This window comes from Mobula hypostoma, chromosome 12, assembly GCF_963921235.1.
Source record: "Mobula hypostoma chromosome 12, sMobHyp1.1, whole genome shotgun sequence".
Taxonomy (NCBI): domain Eukaryota; kingdom Metazoa; phylum Chordata; class Chondrichthyes; order Myliobatiformes; family Myliobatidae; genus Mobula; species Mobula hypostoma.
The window spans coordinates 46,036,221-46,051,522 of NC_086108.1; the positions used below are offsets into that span (position 1 = coordinate 46,036,221).

At 41.0% G+C, this 15,302-nt stretch overlaps 1 protein-coding gene across 1 annotated transcript in view; it reads right to left on the reverse strand.

Annotated features, from left to right (window-relative positions):
- LOC134354760 (uncharacterized) overlaps positions 1–1,213 on the reverse strand; it is a 42,623-nt gene extending 41,410 nt beyond the window's left edge. The window contains exons 1-2 of the mRNA XM_063063975.1: positions 1,095–1,213; positions 738–802 (exon numbers count right to left, since the gene is read on the reverse strand). Of these exons, the coding sequence (XP_062920045.1) occupies positions 738–802; positions 1,095–1,168 (139 nt within the window). The 5' untranslated portion in view covers positions 1,169–1,213. The remainder of the gene's footprint in view (positions 1–737; positions 803–1,094) is intronic.
- Positions 1,214–15,302: the final 14,089 nt, after the last annotated feature.

Here is a 15,302-nt window from a genome sequence, read left to right on the forward strand (position 1 = left end):
TTAAAATATCTTTTTCATGGTCAGTTACTATGAGATTGGGAGGTTAAATTATATTTGTTACTTGGAATCTGTGCTTGTACATGTTAGCTGTTATTATTGTAATCCCGATCTCCATGTATCATTACTATTATTGTTACGTTTATTAATCTTGAAACTTAATAAAAAGATTGAAAAAGAAAGACAAGGTCCTCCAACCACCTCTTCATTTCAAACTACAGAATGACCCCTGATTCCCCAACTTCTCCTATCCAGCTATCCCTAAAGAGTTCTGTGCCTCATACACTAAATGCTTGTGAGGTTCTTTGACTCAACATCCTTTTCTTTAGAGACTTTTCTCCAGTTTATCTATTGGATTTATTGGTGAATATTATGAGCAACCACTTTAGATTTGTTATTTTATTCTAGATGCTTTCCCAGATCGAATTTAAATTCCCACTGCAACCCTGAGTATATAATCTGTGTCATTATTGTCTGTTAGACCAGGATCACCTGAAATCTTCAAATTTTTCATAGATAAACATTCCATAGTCCATACCAACACATAAAAAGTAGCTTCTAAGTTGAACAGCCAGTGTGCTTCCTGTGAAAAAGCCCCTGATTAAATAACTGAAACAAAGAAAAAGACAAGGAAACTGTTAAAAGCAAACTTCTCCCAGGTCTCAACTTTTAGCCAGTCACAATCCAAAGCACATTTGACAGAGGAAAAACAAACAACCCTGAATAATATCCAGCCTTACCTTTGAGGGCACTAAACAATGTTTCATCCAAATCATAAGTATTCTCAAAGTAATCCAAAATATCCCTGAAATATACAAGTGTAAAACAAGCTTATAAACATACCAGCTATAGCACCTTGCAGCAGGATTTTTTTAAAATTGTAGCAAAAACATCTAAGGATATAAAAAAAATCTTTTAGGCTACTGTTCTAACGCATAGGTACTATACAATACAACAATAAGCCCCGTATCATCAGGAAAAGATAGCAGAACTCCCTCTTCACAGGAGTCAATGCTTGTATATTATTGCCACACAATACACTACTCTTCAGATCTTCAGACAGATACATAAAGCACTACAGATATCAATATACTTACTCTTTTGTGCAGTTGGCAAGATCACAGGGTTTAAGGGAGGTCAAACACAGCTTTCTAGTTAGAACAGAGTTCATTTTCTAGATAGATTCTCAGCACAGCTACCTTGCAGCATAGTGTGAGGTGAGCTTTTATATGAGTGTGGGCGGGGAGGATTTGTAACCTTTATGTCCAGTTTTCATTGACCTATTGATCTCGAGTTTCGTGTTCATTGCAGAGCACCCAGCAATGATTGGACCATATCATATATGCCTTTGACACACTTTCTTAATCAAACTTCTATTAACTCCCAATGGACCATCTGCCTTCGTATGGATGATAGGGGAATTGGTTTATGCTCCATTACACAGATTCATTCCATTTTGCTCTGGAACTAAAATTATCATATCAGGACTGGGGAGGAGAACTGTGTTGAGCAAGTGGTTGAAAGAAAGATTCTAATGAGGTGGAAGGCAGAGAATAAATTCAACAGAGGGTTCTTTTTTAAAATCCCAACGTGTTCTTAAGAACTCTATCTGTACAAGCTAGTGTACAACTGATTTGATTTGGTATTGGTGACACCAAGGAATGACTGTCCATAATGGGTACAGAAAAAGCTTGAAACCAAATGACATCAAGGTGCCTATTAGCCAAGCTCCTGACATGCAAAGTGATAGTATCGCAGCCAACAGGGATGAACTGAGCAAAACTCCATTAATCTACAATACCGCAATTGAAAACAGGATAGCTCAGCTTCTAGTGTGTGGGGAGCAATCCTCGCAATCTATTTTACACACTGGGGCCCTTGTTCCCTCACTTCCTTTAAACTCCCCTGGATCCTGGTGCTCACATCATCTTTAAACTCACACACGCTCAGGTTCTAAGATTCTCTTTGAAACTCACCTGGATCTGTTTCCCATACTCAACTGAAAATCACCAGACACAAAGGAAAAGCACATTATTCTATTGTGCAACATCTGAAAAGTGTCGTAAAAGGACGTTGGTACTAACATCCAAGAGTCCAGAAAACTTGCTGTTCTGGTACCCAAGTTTTAGGTGTGTCAGATTAATAGAGTTTTAGTGTATTGTCGTTGGAAACTGTTAAAGAGCAGCAACAATGCTGCCATTTACCAGACAACTTGGCAGAAAACTTCTCAGCATATGCTCTATTTATTAACAGGTCAGTCCAATGTGGCTAATTACCATTATATCAATCTATCACAGAGACCAAAACTGTTGTCCTTTCTATCATATGTCATTTATTTTCCACTAGCTTTTTCATTTTTATGTCAATTACTTTGCTGTAAACCTGTGCACGGTCTAGGTTTGATTAAGGTCTAAAAATGTTGGCTGCTATGGTGAAAACATCTGCCCTTGCCATCAGCAGCTTTTGAACAAATCTGGCATCAAGGATTTTTTAAAAAATCTATCATCATGTACTGTGGTAGAAGGAATTAAGGCATAGACTATTTTCTAAATGGAGAGAAAATTTAGAGTTCAGAATTGCAAAGGGACTTGGGAGTCCTTGTGCAGGATTCCCCGAAGTTTAACTTGCAGGTTGAGTCAATGATAAGGACGGCAAACTTACAAACATACCATCTATAGTACCTTGCAGCAGGATTTTAAATTGTAGCAAAAACATCTAAGAGTATAAAAAAAATCTTTTAAGCTACTGTTCTAATGCATAGGTACTATGTAACACAACAATAAGCCCTGTATCATCAGGAAAAGATAGCAGAACTCCCTCTTCACAGGCTGAGTCGATGATAAGGAAGGCAAATGCAACGTTAGCATTCATTTTGAGAGGGCTAGAATGTAAAATTAAACGATTGGTCAGACCGCACTTGGAGTATTGAGAGCAGTTTTGGGCCCCTTATTTAAGAAAACATGCTGGCGTTGGAGAGGATGCAGCGGAGGTTCATAAGAATGAAGGGATTAATGTATGTTTGATGGCTCTGGGCCTGTACTTGTACTTGATGGAATTTAGAAGAATAAGGGAAGGGGGATCTCATTGAAACCTATCGAATATTAAAAGGCCTAGATAGAATGCATGTGGCAAGGATGTTCCCTACAGTGTGGGAGTCTAGGATCAGAGCGCACAACCTCAGAATAGAGAGAGATCCCTTTAGAACAGAGGTGAGGAATAATATCTTTAGCCAGAGGGTGGTGAATCTGTGGAATTTATTGAAACAGAGGCCAAGTCACTGGATATATTTAAAGCAGAGGTTATTAGGTTCTTGATTAGTAAGGACATCAAAGGATATAATGAGAAGGCTGGAAGATGCTAATGAGAGGGAAATAGAGGGAATAAATCAGGCAGGAAGGAGCAGATTCAATGGGCTGAATGGCTGAATGTTGCTCCTACGTCTAACCGTCTATGGTCAAAATTTCAAGTCAATGGGAAGGAAGGTGCAAACCTTTCACTGGCTGGCCGGTGAGCTGGAGGACGACTGTAGTTATCAAAGTTAATGATTTCAACCCGAGGGACTTTGTTATAGGTAGTGGATATGGAAGTAGCCAAGCTTCAAACAAATGCATCTCCTTCCTCAGTTTTCATGGTGATGATAATGGGAAAGTGTTTACTAAGAATATATGTTGGAATCTGAAATGAAAGATGTATTAACAAACATGTTGAAGAAAAATAAAAGGATTGGGCAGAGTTAGCATGGATCTATTAAAGGAGAACTAACATTTAACCTATTTGCAGATCTTATAGGATATCAGAGTCTGGATCAAATGACGTCCCTGCAGCCCACCAAGTCCATGCCCCTCACTGAACTATCGCTACTTTAACCAAACCCCACCCATCCTGTCCAAGATTCCGGTCCTCACCTATACCCTATGGGCAATTTACAGTGTCCAATTAACTTACTAGCTTATAGAGTGATGTGTGAAGGAACCAGATCACCCAAAGGACCCTGGTCAGACCCCACTTGGAGTACTGTGCTCAGTTCTGGTCACCTCACTACCGGAAGGATGAGAAACCATAGAAAGGGTGCAGAGGAGATTTACAAGGATGTTGCCTGGATTGGCAAGCATGCCTTATGAGAATAGGTTAGTGTGGATAGTCAGAGGCTTTGTCACAGGGCTGTAATAGCTAACATGAGAGGGTACAGTTTTAAGGTGCTTGGAAGCAGGTACAGAGGAAATGTCAAGGCAAGTTTTTTTTTAAACAGAGAGTGGTGAGTGTGTGGAATGAGCTGCCTGCTACGGTGGTGGAGGTGGATACAATAGGATCTTTTAAGAGACTGCTGGATAGGTACATGGAGCTTAGAAAAATAGAGGGCTATGGGTAACCCTAGGTAATTTCTAAAGTAAATACATGTTCGGCACAGAATTGTGGGCCAAAGGGCCTTTATTGTGCTGTAGATTTTCTATGTTTCTAAAGCACACAAACCCTACAGAACCACCATGAGAGGTTAAGACTGATCCGAGTTCTATGGAGTTGTAAGATAGTAGATTTACCAGCATAAAAGGAATCCCGTGAAAATGGTGTATTTGGTTTTTCAAAAGACTTACAGTAAAGTCCCATAAACAAGGTCAAAGCTTGTGGAACTGGGAGTGATCTACTGACATGGATTGAGAATTGGTTATTGGATGAAAAGCAAAGGCTGGGAATGAATGGATCTGAACTTCTGAGATTGGCACGCATGACGAACAAGATACCCCGAGGCCCAAGCCATTTATGATTGGCCAAAGAATGAAGTAGATTTCCAAACTGTTGACACTAATTGATGGGATTGTCATATGTGTGGAAGGACGTACAAAGACTTCAAATGAATTCATACAAGCCAAATAGGTGGATGAGAACATGGTGGGTGATACAAAACCGCAGTTATTCACCTTACTTACCTCACAGAAAACCAGTGTTTGTTAAATATGAAAGATTGGGTCGTGTTACTGGGTGCTTATACACAAGTCACATGCACATGTGGCAACTGATTAGGAGGGTAAATGACACATATTACAGGAGTAACGTGCATTTATCACACATCACAGGAGTAAGGAAGATTTAATACAATTATATAGAGCACTGGTAACACTGAAGTATCAGATATAATTTTCTCCCTACACCTAAAAAAGAGATTGTAAGATTATATTCCATTAAATCAGCACACTCTACAAAAGTTGCTCTGTGAATAAATCCCTCATTAGGTGTCTTATCCTCAAAGCTGCTGCTGTGCTCAGTAGGTGATGGAAAGGCTTTGGTATGTCAGGATGTGAGTTATGTACCACAGCATATCCAGCTTCTGATCTGTTCCTATAGCCACAGTCGCTATGTAACTGCTCCAGATGAATTATGGTCATCGCTAATGCACCTCCCTCTAGACACAATGGAGATAACCTCGTTGACAATAATGTCATTGAACATCAAGGATTTAAGTCATATTCTAGGCCCCACTAATATTGACAATTGGGATTTTCTTGCAACCTGCTCCTCCTGTTAGCTGCTCAATAATCCACCAGCATTCCATGTTAGATATGATAGAAACGTGGCACTTAGATTTATTTGTGCATCATGAAACCCAGGTAACTAAACTGAAATAAAAGTGATGGCCTTGTCTAACTAAGAGAGGTAAGACAGTAATGGGGAATGCTGTGCATACTCAATCGAAAGAAACCTGAAGGCTAAAGGCAGCTAAGGATATCTAAAGTACAAACAGCATCCTCCATCCTCAGAGAAAACCTGGTTCCTCACACAGCAGGAGACCTAGTTTTCAAAAGGGATTCTGCTTGTGCAGCAAATTCTTGGTAGTAGGGCATAGGTCTTCCAGGACATAACTAACAGATTTTTCTTAACATCTATGCATTTTGACTAGAGGTTTCAGTACCATCTCTAAAACTGCACTCATTAAGTATCTCAAGCAGTTGAGATCCAAGGTTTAATTAACAAACTATGCAATGGAGTGCAAGAGGCTGCCAACAAAGGCAAGAATAAAGTTGAGGAAAACCATATGCTCCTCAACTGTTCTGCATTCTTATTGTTGAAATGCTTGTTTAACATTAGGTGAACAACACAGGATGTATGTTGGTTTTAATGTCAAGGAACTCAAGTAACATACAAAAACAGGGAAGGATTTGGGGAGTATCTTTAACAACATCAGGCATCAGTTAAGACTGAAATCTATATGACCATGGTTTTCCAAATTAATTAAATCCATGCTGATAGGGTCCTATCTTTTCAACAGCTATTAAGGCTTAGTATTACTACATTTTAATAGAGTGAGTTTGAATAGGTGTTTGACCTTGAACAGATTATTGATTAACCAGCAGACTGATAGTGGTATGATTTTGTGTATGTTTGTTAGTACCCCACTAAGGTTATATCTGTTTTAGCAACAAACATTGAAACATCAAAATTTAGCAGAGGGTTTGAAGGTCATACATCTTTGACCTTTGATATTTGTCTTCCTGTTGGTCTGTTCAATTGCTAATTGTCATTGATAAGGTGGAGGAGAGCTGCTGTCAAGCACTATAGTGCATCTGGCAGAGCTCCACCTAAACCACGGCTAGATGATGATTCGAGAACTTTGACTCTCACTTTCTAACTGTGGAAAGTGACTTCAGCACTCAAAATAATGGCAGATTCTTCGGCTGCTGCATTGGTACTTTGCAGATCACTAAATCCTTATGTCACTTTACAATCTTTAAAAACTTTCTGAAAGCCCATGCTGTGAATGAAAGTTTTGATCAGTCTATGATTCAGCACCCATTCCCTTTCTTCTATCTAGTTTAAAGTTCAAATTACGTTTATTATCAAAGTATGTATACTTTATACAACCTTCAGATTTGTCTCATTACAGGCAGCCACAAAACAAAGAAACCTCAAAGATCCCGGAAAAAAGACAGTAAAACACTCAGTGTACAGAGAGAAAAAAAGGAGATCGCACAAACAATAAAGGCAAGCTAACGGAGGTCAGAATTGAAATCCGCGAAAGAAAGTCTGTCTACTGACACAAAGCGACAGACCCTCAGTTCAGTGCAGAGCTGAGTAAACGTCGTACAGCAGTGAGCCTTGAGCCCTGACACCCTGACCTTCTCCATCTGGCCCTGTGCTTAAATCATCGTCCAACCATTGGGTTCTGTAGCTTCGATACACTCTGGGGCCTGGAACTGGGAAGGCACTTGAAAGTTTTGTTATGTTTAAAGATATTATATGGATGTAAGTTGCAATTTCCATGATTCCAGGCGACCAATAATTGTCACATTGGTGATAGGTGGGTTTAGTTACAGGAAAAAGTTGGGTAGGGTAGCACTTTAATGCAGTGTGGGAGCTAATATAATTACAGTCGATAAATGGTAACCAGCTATTTATTTGAAGAATGACATAATCTTAATTTGATTTAATGACATGATCTTAATGTATGATTTTCCTCACCTGAGCATTCCTCCTGTCAAAGAGTATTTGGAATTGTGATTGTTGCCCGTATACACCATCAAAGTGTATGGTTGCATTTTTGTTAGATGTTCCAAGAAAAGCACATTATTGTTTCTTCTCTTCCACAGACCCTCCCACCCCCACCCAAGTCAAAGGGCAAAGCCTTGTTGTAAAGTTCAATGCTGATGCAGGCATCACTAGTTTTGAAATGTGTATGACAATACACCATCACCTTCATTAAAGTAGTGCAATAGATTGCTATTTTATGATCATAACTACTTTACACTGAGTAATGTCAGAACAGTGAACCTCAACTATGATACCCATGTGTTGGAGGGAGAGGAAGGTTTCTCAGGACCTTGCTTTGTGGATTCAGAACTGGCTTGCCCACAGAAGGCAAAGGGTGGTTGTAGATGGTTCATATTCTTCATGGAGGTCGGTGACCAGTGGTGTTCCGCAGGGATCTGGTTCTGGGACCCCTCCTCTTCGTGATTTTTATAAATGACCTGGATGAAGAAGTAGAAGGGTGGGTTAGTAAGTTTGCTGATGACACAGAGATTGGGGGTGTTGTGGGCAGTCTGGAGGGTTCTCAGAGGTTACTGCGAGACATTGATAGGATGCAGAACTGGGCTGAGAAGTGGCAGATGGACTTCAACCCAGATAAGTGTGAAGTGGTTCATTTTGGTAGGTCAAATTTGAAGACAAAATGTAATATAAATGGTAAGACTCTTGGCAGTGTGGAGGATCTGAGAGTTCTTGGGGTTTGTGTCGATAGGACACTCAAAGCTGCGGTGCAGGTTGACTGTGTTGTTAAGAAGGCAAATGGTGTGCTGGCATTCATCAACTGTGGGATTGAGTTCAAGAGCCCTGAAGTAATGTTACAGCTATATAAGACCTTGGTCAGACCCCACTTGGACTACTGTGTTCAGTTCTGGTCACCTCACTACAGGAAGTATGGAGATACTATAGAGAGAGTGCAGAGGAGATTTACAAGGATGTTGCCTGGATTGGAGGGCGTACCTTATGAGAGTAGGTTGAGTGTACTTGGCCTTTTCTTCTTGGAGTGACGGAGGATGAGTGGTGACCTGACAGAGGTGTACAAGATGATGAGGGACATTGATTGTGTGGATAGCCAGAGGCTTTTCCCCAGGGCTGAAATGTCTAACATGTGGGGGTATAGTTTTAAGATGCTCGGAAGTAGGTACCAAAGGGATATCAAGGGTACGTTTTTCACACAGAGGTTGGTGGTTGCGTGGAAAGGGCTGCCAGCAATAGTGTTGGAAGCGGATACAATAGGGTCTTTTAAGAACCTCTTAGGTAGGTACATAGAGCTTAGTAAGATAGAGGGCTTTGCATTGGGAAAATTCTACGCAGTCTCTGGAGTAGGTTACATGGTTGGTACAACATTGTGGGCCGAAGGGCCTGTAATGTGCTATAAATTTCTATGTTCTATGTTCTATGACACTCTGTGTTCCACAGTCATTATCATCCTTTTAAAGCACTACAATGTGAGAACAGACAACAACTGGACCAATTCCTTCTCCACACTGTACAGTCTCAAGCTGACAGCTGTACAACATGTATACTATGTGTCTTTGTTAGGTGGCATCATTAAGCATAGAGGAAACAGGACACTAAAAGAAAAAAAAGCTTCCTGATGGAGTCTCTGCACCTTTAATTAAGTCTGATGAATACAAGAATAGGAAGAGACAATCCCCCATCAGTCTGCCCACACTCACCGGCACTGGTCACGATATCGTCACTCATGAGTTGAGTTTCCTGAGGGGGAAAAGTATGGGCACCTTACCCAGTACTACCTTTTAAAGTCAATCAGATGAATTGGAAGCAAAAGGTAAGAAAGTGGTTGGTAGGTGTGGCCTTGAGTGGGTGGGATGTGAAAGGTGACATCCCTGAAATCTTTCATGGACATCTCAAATTCTCAGTAAATTTATCACAGACTGAGATGAAGGAATAGAAGGTTCTAGGTCCAAGATTGCACAATTAATAGTGTTGATGGAAACAAATTTGCCATGATGGAAACTCACTGGTTTCCTTGGTTATGTTGGTCTGGGGAAGACCGTCTCTGGCCCCGCCAAACGTGTCAGATTGAGGTGCGAGCCCACTGACACCCCATTCGTGTGGCTGCTGCGTGGCTCCTTACCCTGTTACAAACAAGACAGTACACTGCATACAATTAAATGATTTAGCTTTATAATCCTTAATTTCACTAAAGAGTTAAACCATAGAAACCATAGAAAAACTACAGCACAGAAACAAGCCTTTTGGCCCTTCTTGGCTGTGCCGAACCATTTTCTGCCTAGTCCCACTGACCTGCACACGGACCATATCCCTCCATACACCTCCCATCCATGTATCTGCCCAACTTATTTTTAAATGTTAAAAAAGAACCCGCATTTACCACCTCGTCTGGCAACTCATTCCACACTCCCACCACTCTCTGTATGAAGAAGTCCCCCTTAATGTTCCCTTTAAACTTTTCCCCCCTCACCCTTAACCCATGTCCTCTGGTTTTTTTCTCCCCTTGCCTCAGTGGAAAAAGCCTGCTTGCATTCACTCTATCTATACCCATCATAATTTTATATACCTCTATCAAATCTCCCCTCATTCTTCTACGCTCCAGGGAATAAAGTCCTAACCTATTCAACCTTTCTCTGTAACTGAGTTTCTCAAGTCCTGGCAACGTCCTTGTAAACCTTCTCTGCACTCTTTCAACCTTATTTATATCCTTCCTGTAATTTGGTGACCAAAACTGAACACAATACTCCAGATTCGGCCTCACCAATGCCTTATACAACCTCATCATAACACTCCAGCTCTTATACTCAATACTTTGATTAATAAAGGCCAATGTACCAAAAGCTCTCTTTACGACCCTATCTACTTGTGACGCCACTTTTAGGGAATTTTGTATCTGTATTCCCAGATCCCTCTGTTCTACTGCACTCCTCAGTGCCCTACCATTTACCCTGTATGTTCTACCTTGGTTTGTCCTTCCAAAGTGCAATACCTCACACTTGTCTGTATTAATCTCCATCTGCCATTTTTCAGCCCATTTTTCCAGCTGGTCCAAGTCCCTCTGCAGGCTCTGAAAACCTTCCTCACTGTCTACTACACCTCCAATCTTTGTATCATCAGCAAATTTGCTGATCCAATTTACCACATTATCATCCAGATGATTGATATAGATGACAAATAACAATGGACCCAGCACTAATCCCTGTGGCACACCACTAGTCACAGGCCTCCACTCAGAGAAGCAATTCTCTACCACCACTCTCTGGCTTCTTCCATGGAGCCAATGTCTAATCCAATTTACCACCTCTCCATGTATACCTAGCAACTGAATTTTCCTAACTAACCTGCCATGCGGGACCTTGTCAAAGGCCTTACTGAAATCCATGTAGACAATATCCACTGCCTTCCTTTCATCCTCTTTCCTGGTAACCTCTTCGAAAAACTGCAATAGATTGGTCAGACATGACCTACCACGCACAAAGCCATGTTGACTCTCCCTAATAAGTCCCTGTCTACCCAAATGCTTGTAGATTCTGTCTCTTAGTACTCCCTCCAATACCTTACCTACTACCGATGTTAAACTCACCGGCCTATAATTTCCCGGATTACTTTTCAATCCTTTTTTAAACAACGGAACAACATGAGCCACTCTCCAATCCTCCGGCACCTCACCCGTAGACAGCGACATTTTAAATATTTCTGCCAGGGCCCCCGCAATTTCAACATTAGTCTCCTTCAAGGTCCGAGGGAACACTCTGTCAGGTCCACTTTAATTTTCCTCAAGACAGCAAGCACCTCCTCCTTTTCAATCTGTACAGTTTCCATGATCTCACTACTTGATTCCCTCAATTCCATAGACTTCATGCCAGTTTCCTTAGTAAATACAGACGCAAAAAACCTATTTAAGATCTCCCCCATTTCCTTTGGTTCCGCACATAGCCGACCACTCTGATCTTCAAGAAGACCAATTTTATCCCTTACAATCCTTTTGCTCTTAATATACCTGTTAGTAAAGAAAGAAGGAAAAAAAGGAACAGGGCCCATTTTAATGAAACAGTCTAATGTGCACATGTTGGAGCTCACATTTTCCCCTTCGTCGAACCTCCCTCCATCACCCCAGGCTTCATCGAATCACGGCCCCACTCTGGGCCGAATCCTACAACCTCTTCTCTCTGGTGTCTTCTCTCATCATCTCTCTCTCTAACAAAAGCCCCAAGCCCAACCTTAGTGTCCCTCAACAGAGAAACCTCCCCTTAATCTGACCATCCTAATTGGATGGCACACAATTCTCCTATTTCTTACCTTCACCAATAACACAAACATATGCAGAAAACAAGCAGCTCGCACAGAACAGCACAGAATGAAATACAGAACAGCAAAACAGCAAAAAAGTATGTACCAGGGCATTACAGGACAATGAAAGATTGACTTTCAAACTGAGAGCATAATATAGTTCAAAGGGAGGAACAATATTACATTTCATTTCTCATTAGTAAGGAGAATTGTCTGGAATTAGATTGGACAGGGAAAAGGGAGCAGAATGAAATCACATTTCTAAAGTGGGGCCCAAGAAAGAACGTTAGAGAACCATAGAGACCCAAGACATGGGACATGAGGGCAGTTATTGATTATCTGGGAAGTTTATGGACAGACATCTTATATACCTCAGAATCATTCCAAATGTAGAACATGTGATTTCACAAAAGTCTTGATTTGCCATCCACAAGTGTTCTATTTTCCCTTTGGGCTTGACCTCCTGTCCCAGGTCCCAAGTCGGTATTGTCAAGTGAAATAGAAACAGTGCAAATAGATAGAGATACTGTCATATACTCATCTCCATTTGTGAAGGTACAGCGAAAAAGCACCCAGGCCTGAGTGCAGCAAAATTCAATAACATTTAGGCACAGGCTGGTGGGTCCATTGTGACATGGAAGTGTTTGGCAATGACCTCTCCAACAAGGGAGAGTTCACAGCAGGAACACTAGTCTCAAAAACAATTACTTTTCCCATGCAGTAAGGCTGTTCAACACCTCCACACACCCCCACCATCGCTACATTATCATTTCCTATCAGAGACACCTTATGTACAGATATTTCTGGGCCTAGTGTCACTCTCTGAACATTCAATCAATCTACATCTGTATATACACTATCTTTACCTTATTGTGTCTTTTTTGTGCTGCATCGGATCTGCAGTAACAATTAGTTTGTTCTCTTTTACAATTGTGTGCTGGAAATGACATTAAACAATCTTGATTTTTGAATCTTGATTCTAACCACTATTTTGACTTTTAACAGCTTTACGAATACACAATCTCCCAGTGCTATCATCCTGGACAATCCCATGACTAGAAAAATAACAGGGCCAGCTACTCAAACATTCTGCCGAAGTCTGCTGGTGAATGATTCACCAAATGACATCCCAGACCCTTTCTATCATGAGGAGTGAACTAGGATATTCTTCACTAACCTGGGTAAGTGCGGCTCCAACAACCCAGCATAACGTAGGAAACAGCAGCCAATTTGCTGGCACCTCATCGATCATCAAAAATATTCACCCCCCATCCCAAAAGCATTGCCTTGGGTGTTTATTGTCCACAAAATTCAGTGTAGAACCTCAGAGATTACTGTGATCTTGTGACTTTCACCTTCACGAAGGAGAAAGTCAGCAGGTGCATGGGAACTGCCTTCACTCAGAGAACTGCAGTGGTTCAAAGCAGAACTTCACTGCAAGGGCAATTAGGGATGGACAATAAATACTGGGTTTGCTAGTGTTGCCTAGATTCTGTACAAAAAACCGCATGTAATTGTTAAAATGCAATAATTCTAGACCATATAGAAATAACCCATCTTCTATTCATGAATTGTTGAAGTATACTCCAACTGTATAGATATATCAGCAAGTGACATTACATCCAAGAAATGATGCAACTCTTTATTATGCAAGAGGAATTACTTATTCATGGTCTATGTTCAATTTTATTAAACTGCTCTATCGCAGAATGAATAGGTTTGTAATTTCATTTCCCCATCTTAATTTCTCAGCTTTCTGGAGTTATTGGCTGAATGTTAACGTAAAACCTCTTTCACGACGAACTTTCCCAGTTCTAGCAAAAGATCAGCACACAGAAACATTAATTCTGCTTCCCTCCTCCTCTCCAGAGATGCTTCCTGACCTGCTGAGTATTTCCAGCATTTTCTGTTGGTGCTTAAGGTTTCCAGCTTTTGCAGTATTTTGCTTTTGGAGCATTTGTTAGCAGTAACACCCAAAAACAATAAAGATAATTGACCACAATTAGAGATGTCTGGACGGAGTAAGTCTGTTCGCCTTGATTTAATGCTGCCATCACCAAAGTAAAATTAGCACAACAGAAATATTCAAACTTGTTTGTTGGAGTAACTCAGACACCATTTCCATTGTCAGAAGTGGATGTGGATAAGAGAAGCCTAAAGGGTATAGATTTCTGATTTTTTTTTATTTTGAAAATTCACTTTATGGGATCTGCACATTGTTGGTAAGGACAGCATTTATTGGCCATCCACAAATTGCTCTTGAATAGGTAGTGATGAGTTGTCTTCTCAAACTGCTGCAGTCCTTCTGATGAAAGTGCTCCAACTGCACTGGTGAGCTTGGTGTTCCAAGATTTTGACTCAGTAATGCTGATTGATCATCAGTATGTTTCCAGGTCTTGCCAGTGGGGAGCCTGCAGAAGCTGGTGTTGTCATGCGTCTTGTCATTGCCTAGGTGGTAGAAATCCTAGGCCTTGAAGGAGTGGCTGGTATGGCCTTATTAAGTAACTGCAGTACATTTTGTTGATATGAGCCAGTAGAGGAGGGAAAGGATGTTTAGTGTGTTGGATGGAGCACCAATCAAGTAGACTGATTTGTCCTATGTATTGTTGAGTTTCTTAAAAGTTGTTAGCAAGTGGAGAGTAGTCTCTGTCTTGTACATAGTGGAGAGGCTTTGAGATACCAGATGAGCAGGACACTCAAATTCTGACTTTTGCTTGCAGCCACAGTATTTGTAGGGCTGTTCCGGTTGAGTTTCTGATTAATTGTGACCACCAGGAATTTGACGAAGGATTCTGTGATAGTAACACTATTGAATGTCAGGGAAAGGTGGTTAGATTCCCATGTTGAGGGTGGTAATTTCCCAGCCTTTTCAGCCACATGCTTCTTACCGTTTATTAGCCCATCCCCTTTGATGTCCTTTACATTCAGTTTCACCAGGATACCTTAATGCCACATTTGGTCAAATGCAACCGTGATGTCAAAGGCACTCAGTCTCCCTTTACCTCTCAAATTCACTCTTTGGTCCAAGTTTGTTCCAAGGCTCCGATGAAGTCTGGAGTCAATTGATGCCCCATTTGGGCTTTGTATCAGTAAGTTATTGAGAGCACTGTCAGTACCAGCTTACATCACCTTACTGGTGATTGAGAATAGATTGATTGCATTTGTCTTGCTTTTTGAGAACGGACTTACTTGGGCAATTTCCTATACTGTCAGCAGATGCCAGTATTGTGAATGAATTGGAACAGTTAGTTCAGGGGCACAGATTTTCCTCACCATCTTGTCCAGTCCTATAGTCTTTGCCGTATCCACTTCACTCAGCTGTTTCTCAACATTGTTTGGAGCGAATGCTATTGGCTGAAAATTGCGCTGTGCAAGAGGAAGGTGAGATGGTTCATCTATTTCACAATTCCTGCTGAACATGGATGCAAATGTTTCATCCATTTGCTTAGCACTTGCATGCTGGACCTAACCAATTGTGAGGACGGTACTGTTTTTGGAGCTGTCTCCTCTTATTGGATGTCTAT